We start from the raw sequence: 6,825 nt of genomic DNA on the forward strand, positions 1-6,825 counted from the left end.
GATCAGTCTCATATGTTTAACCCCTAGACATTTAAGCCAGTGATCACATTCCACGACTTGTAGGCATCATATGCTTGACGATCCTCCAAATTTATTTGAAATTTCTCCATTTTTGTAGAAGGCATGTAGATTAGGGTCTCGAGGATTTGAACCAATTTGAATTAGTAATTATGCTCAAACTCTAATTCTTTCACCATTTTACACGAACAAGGAAGCCGTTATTGTGTTTCAATGAGGTATGGGCGTTGTACCCATCATCTGCATGTATGATTTCTCAGCGGAATTTGCAAGGTACTCCCTCCGTTCCTAAATATAAGTCTTTTTAGAGATTTCAATGCGGACTACATACGGAGCAAAATTAGTAAATCTACATTCTAAAATATGTCTATATACATCCATATGTAATTCGTAGTGGAATCTATAAAAAGACTTATATTTCGGAACAGAGGTACTCCCTGGCATGGATGCATCCAATGCAATTCCAGCCGATGTACAGTAATCTTTTTCATCTACAGTAGTCACTAGCTGCTACTTCTCTAGCCAATTGATCTTGAGATGTACAATTATAAAGAAACTTTGCAATCCAGATGATGTTTATAAATGTATTATTACTGAAACAATCAATATGTAGAGGAGTGCATGCTTATTCGCAGAAGCAATGAGCCAGCAACCATGTTGAATAGAATCTTCCTCATGTAACTGAGAATGACTGAATGGCCCTAAAATGTTGGAAGATGCAAATGAAAGGGTGGTACTATTTCAGTTTTTCTGTTCTCAACTACAGAATGAAAACTTGGAAGATATTCAAAATTCATAAGGAAACATCGTTCACGTCAGGCATTTGTGCTAGATTCAATAAAACTTCTAATTAGTTAACTCAAGTGGTAAATTCCCATCCACATTTCAGCACTCCAGCTTCCTGCCTGATTCAGCTCTTTTCTACACAAGTGAGCAAGTTTTACAGCACCTCTGTCTTCTACTCGCATAAGTACCATCACATTCAGTTTGAGCAACTACTCTAATGCAAGCCAAAAGAACTTTTGCCTGACAAAGCATAAAGCACAATCTCTACTCTCATGCTAACCACCATGCTTCACTTGTCAGCTTCATCAGGAGCTTTCATTAATTCCCTGGCTTTCCTGTACAGTGTTAAACCAAAATGGAACAAATTTCAGCTTTAACCCACAGAGCTATATGGAACAATAGCACCAAAAATTGAAATGGAAATGTTAGTCTCCAGTTTGGTGAACTTGAATTGTAGGTATAATGGAATTCGACGCGTTGGTCCAGTGTGCAAACTGCTGGTCGTTAGTATGGAAGTACATATCATTCATGCTTCAAAAGATACAAGTACAAGACGGTAGATTACCGTAGCTCTCTCTCCACCTCTATGTTTCCAGGATCTAATTTTTGAGCATCCAGGAGAGCGTCACAAGCTTGGTTATACTCCTAGACGTAGAGCACATCAAAGGCATGTGAGCGAATGCATAATAGATTGTAGAGTAGGGAAACACGATGGCAAGCTAGACGTGTAGTAACTCACTTTGAGAAGCATGTGAGCTGCAGCCTGACGGTAGCAAGCTTTTGCCCAGTTAGGTCGCAGCATTCTGCAGCTGAGAGCATCTGACAGAGCACCTTCACCATCGTCCAACATCAGTTTACAAAGACTCCTGTTTGCGTACAATGTTGCACTCGCTGCGGCATCTATTGCCTATGGTCGGTCAAACACAACAGGTTATGCGATTATCTTCTCATGATGACAGGTTAGGAAGATTAGTCCTCCAAAATAATATTAATCCAACAGAAATACATCATAATGGCAAATTAACAGATAATAAACAGGGAAACTAGAGAACAATATTAGAAACCTTGTTAGCAAACAAATAATGTTCTGCAACCGGTCACTAGAAAAATGCCACCTTCTAAACCACCATTGTCCATAGATAAGGTTTAAGGGGCTTACCAGATCATATGATTTTGATGCGAACTTATAGTCCTTCAGCCTGAATGCATAATATGCCTGTGACTTGAATATAGCTTTTGCTCGCTCAAGGTGCCTCTGATCCTGAATGATAGAACAATGCAAAAAATTTAGGAATGAAGCTTCGTTTCAAAGATATTCCAATTAAAACAGAAACTTAACAACTCTGTTACACATTCGCCGTAGCTTCGTATCTGATATGCTTATGCTGCAATGCAAAGTGCACATTGAGGTAATTTCTCAAGTATAGCTGTATAGCACAGCAAAAGGCAGCAGTTACTCACACAACAAGAATTTGATCACAAGTATAGCTGTATAGCACATTGTCTATATTTGTATATTTCACAGTTCACAACTTCACATCGACAGTATATATGCTTGTAAAGCACTCCTGTCTCTTGAAGACTACGCATGACGAGAAGTTTACAGCAGTTCATGAATCGATACTGAACAACCAAGTTACTTTTTTTGAACCATTGAACAGCCAAGAACTAATAAGGGGTCCAAATCTGGTCCTTCCAAAATTATAATTGGTAGTTTGTTCTAAGAGCTTTAACTACTTCAATTTAATGGTTATGATGAGGTGATGCTCTGAAGAAAAACCATAAAAAGGTGATGACTATCATTTTAAGTGTGATCTCATGCATATATAGTAAGTCCAAGTCATAACAGTTGACGGACAAATTCAGGACTGGCGAGCAAAAAATATGACCCGCCATTCAAGTAGTCCCTCCGTCCCATAATATAAGATGTTATTACAACCAATATATGAGGGAGTAAAATTTATCCACGGGGCGCAACAGCAACAAATAACGTACCAGTGGCTTTGCACTTTCAAATTTTTCATATGAGATGATTCCATCTATACTCCAGTTTGGGATAGATGGAATTGGGGAAGTCAAAGGAAACAGCATTTCAACTTGTTCCATACAGTCACGTCTAGCAGCATGCTCTATTGGTAACCTACCAAACTGGGCAACAAAAGGAAAAATGTCAACTCTTTTGAAATTAACTACATAACTAAAGGACCCTATAGAATGCAGTAAAAGAATATGAAAATTATGAAAAGATATAACCCATATAATAAACTGCAATGCCATGGGAGAGAACCAGGGTTTACATAATGTTGGTACCAAATGTTTCAACCAGGATTTATCCCAGCAAGCATTTCTAAATTCTAGTAGCAATTTAAACAGTCAATATACTCCGACAACATACCAAAAGGCCATCCTTCAGCAAGGGATTAAAAACAGGCATTTCAGCAAGAATTGAAATTGAGAAGCAACAATAATTTTTAGTGGCATGCCCTTTAGGAGTCCCCATGAATTATATAGATAAAAACAACAAGGACAAATAGCTATACATGAATTTTAATTTGACACTTTAGAGTAATTGAAAAAGTACCAACCGCTGGGATGAACAAAACAACATAAAGTAAGCTAAGAGAAGTCAAGTCATTTTAGTGATTGCTGGATGAGTACATTCGGAAAATGCGGCTACCCTGAAGCCTGAATGCTGCATTATGAGATGTCGCTATCTCATCAACTGTTAAGTTAAGCACCGGGCTCATATTAAATAGAGAAACACTGACATATCTTGGCTATCTGTGGGCTCAATACAAGGACATCCACCATATTCAAAAACATTTCAGACTAACGATATACATATATATAGGATTGCACAGAACAGAGGATGCTCCAGAACTCAAAATTTGCTACTTCATTCCAAAATATTTTCTAGTTTTCTCCTAAGTCAAACTTCTTTTAGTCAACAACATCAATATGCATTTGTTGATATAAACCGTTAAAATTATAGCTCACACGCCTACCTATTGCCTGCACATAGATAAATGCAAACTTCTCATCACATAGTCAAAGACTAAAAGCACCATGAATTCATTGCTAAAGCTTAACTATCCTCCTTAAGAGTTGAATAATACTGTCAGCATAAGTTTTAGTACAATAGATCAAGAAAATAAGGAAAACATACACCATTAGGAATATTAGGATCCGCTCCTGCCTTTAACAGAAATTGCATAAAGTTGGTGTAGTCTTTGCGCCCTGCAGTGAACACTAACGGAGTCATCAGAAGTGTGGTCATCCGATTGACATCAGCACCACCCTGTGAAAAGGATTGTGGAATAAAACATTTCATGGTTCCATCTCGGTGTAAAATCAGAACATAACAATGAACAAATATAGACAATAGAATACTGGCCTTAATCAGCAGCTTCATGCACTTCAATGAACGGCATAAAAGAGCACCCATCAACGCAGAACCCAAACTGGTGACACTGGTGTTAGCCTGAAAGAAAAACATGAGAATTTCTCTATGGTCCAAGAGTAATAATTATCATAAAAAACAAAGGAACAAAATCTAAAAAACAAAATATGAAAATAAGAAATGGTAAGGGTTATATACATCTGCATGGTGTTCCAACAAAATCTTCACTATTTTATCTTGTTCATTGGTAGCAGCTAGATGGAGTGGTGTACCATAGCCATAGTGTATGTCAACAGGTACTCCTTTTGAAAGTAGGAACTCAGTAACCTTACAGCTTCCTGCCGTGAATAAAATAATTCCATAAGTCATGTGGCTCCACATCTGAGTGTACAGCAGCGCAGTAACTGCTAGTAAAGTGACCACCATGGCATAAAACATAGATGGGACAATTTTATCCAACTTTGACTAATTATATTTCAGAAAAGAGATCTATATTAACTCTATGAAAAATGACTACAATATTTTTCTTCTACAATAGTATTATTGGAGTGCCCTACACAGCGAAAATTGCATGGGTGAGGAGCCAGGGAGCTACCTACGGTTGCTGCATGATGGAGAACAGTGCGTCCTTTACCATCTGCTTTAGTTAGGTCACCGCCACGATCAAGCAAATACTTCACAGTTGAAACATCGTCGGACTGAACAGATGTCATAAAGGGTGTCACGCCTGCAAAGTCTGCAACCAAAAAGCACAACAACACAATTGAGACAACCCATGGTGCCAAACATAGACATGACAGATGCCAATTTCCATAAAAGGGAAAATGGTTAGATAAAGACCTCCAACTCCAGGAGCAGGAGCATTCACATCTCCTCCCAGTTCCTCCACCAAGTACTTGCAAACTTCAATATGCCCTCTGACGGGTGCGAGGTGCAGCACACCAAGGCCACCCTTGTTGAAAAAAGAGAAGACCGCCCTTGGGTCAGCAAGACTCTTTACAGCACCTTTCACCCAAAGCAAACACCCAAGCATATCAATATATTATTGAAGCAAATTGCCAAATTATAACTTGCTAGACAACCAAAAGAAAAGGATCCCAAATGTGTTGCATAGATGGACAAGAACCCCACTAAGTCAAGCAAGGATGCAAACCATGAGCATCAAGGGAATGAACTAAAATTTGTGATTTTGGAAATTTAGTTCGCTTGAGTGAACTAAAGAGGGGTTGGAGGGTACCCTAAAGGTTTGACATCTGCATCAAGTCTTGGACACACAGTGAATCAATCAGTGCATAGACTTGACCAAAAAAAAAACAGTGCTCTGATCATAATGGCATAACATGTACCCCGTGTAATGACTTGTGTTAAGCAGATTCCCAATAAACAGTACACAATGGCACGATATGTTTTTCATAATTCGGAGAGTAATTAACAGTGTCCTACAAATTAACAGTGTCCTACAAATCAAATAGGACCCGAATTGGTGTGGCTAACAGAACAGCGGTGGCAATTGCACCATCTCATCCTGTAACGACATACCTAATCCAGCCGCCGGGAACTCGATCACGGCCGCAGCCAGAGCAAAACCCTAGCACAACCCAACAAATTATGGCCAAGCGAGGCCCGGGGAGGCCCAGGAGCATGGGGATGGGGAGGAGGAAGAGGAGGAGAGGCCAACCTCTGAGACGCCGGAGGTCGCCGTAGAAGGCCGCTCGCAGGGCCGCGTCGTGAGCTGCACACACAAATTAAGCGCGCGGGGCAAATCGCCCCTGCTTAGAGAGAGAGAGACGGAGAGAGTCGAAGAGAGAGAGGGAGTGGAAGGGGAGGGGAGCTTCGCCGCACCCGTGCCTTCGCCGGAGCTGCGGGCGTAGACGAACGGCGGAGCCATGGGCGGGCGGCCTCGCGCTCGTCGCAGTGGCCGGCAGGGAGGCTTCCAGAAGAAGGCTTCGCCGGTTGCGAGCGTTTTCTTTTTTTTCTTTTGAAAACTGGAATGCAAGCGGGGGGTTGGAATTTGGACATCCTCCCTCGCTCTCTCGCTGTGGTTTATTTGTTTTTTTTGATGTGGTTTATTTGGTGCACGCTGGACCCGGCGCACGGCTGTGGGCCGTGGCTCAGGCCGCGGCCCTCTCGTGGGTGTACGCAGACCTGGTTTACGGGAATGCCTACTGGGGAGTGGAAGGGAGAGGGGAATAAATTTTGTGTTCCGCGTTACTAGGCGCCAGGGATGAAAATGGAGTGGACCGGTCCATTATCATCCCTGGCGCCTAGTAACGCGGAACACAAAATTTATTAATGAAGAGGAAATATGAAAACGGAAACGGAAATTTGCAAAACGGAAGTGGAAATGGAACTTTTTTTATGCGGAAACGGAAACAAAAACGGAACGGTGTTTTCCGGTGGAACATGCATGGAAATGGAACATTCCGTTTCCGTGAATATGGAATTTCTGTTTTTACTATGGACATATAGCTGCTTTGTAGCCCAACCACCAAAGAGAACCCAATGACAAAATTAGTAGAATGGATCTAAGGCCCAACTTCTACTGCCACACATGTACTCAGCTTGACCCTATACGCAATTGTCCGGTACTACTACAATACTACGCTAAGTTTCTAACATAA

At 41.0% G+C, this 6,825-nt stretch overlaps 1 protein-coding gene across 1 annotated transcript; it reads right to left on the bottom strand.

The window, feature by feature from the left end:
- Positions 1-897: 897 nt before the first annotated feature.
- LOC109787334 (uncharacterized) lies at positions 898-6,092 on the bottom strand. The gene is made up of 12 exons (XM_073506403.1): positions 6,047-6,092; positions 5,883-5,936; positions 5,045-5,209; positions 4,800-4,940; positions 4,403-4,542; positions 4,199-4,285; positions 3,971-4,102; positions 2,800-2,952; positions 1,964-2,065; positions 1,544-1,711; positions 1,370-1,449; positions 898-1,139 (listed from the first exon to the last, which is right to left on the bottom strand). The coding sequence occupies exons 1-12, from the start codon at positions 6,090-6,092 to the stop codon at positions 1,094-1,096; spliced, it is 1,314 nt and encodes a 437-aa protein (XP_073362504.1). The 3' UTR covers positions 898-1,093.
- Between the last annotated feature and the right edge of the window lie 733 nt (positions 6,093-6,825).

Source organism: Aegilops tauschii, unplaced genomic scaffold, assembly GCF_002575655.3.
Source record: "Aegilops tauschii subsp. strangulata cultivar AL8/78 unplaced genomic scaffold, Aet v6.0 ptg001176l_obj, whole genome shotgun sequence".
In the NCBI taxonomy this organism is placed as follows: domain Eukaryota; kingdom Viridiplantae; phylum Streptophyta; class Magnoliopsida; order Poales; family Poaceae; genus Aegilops; species Aegilops tauschii.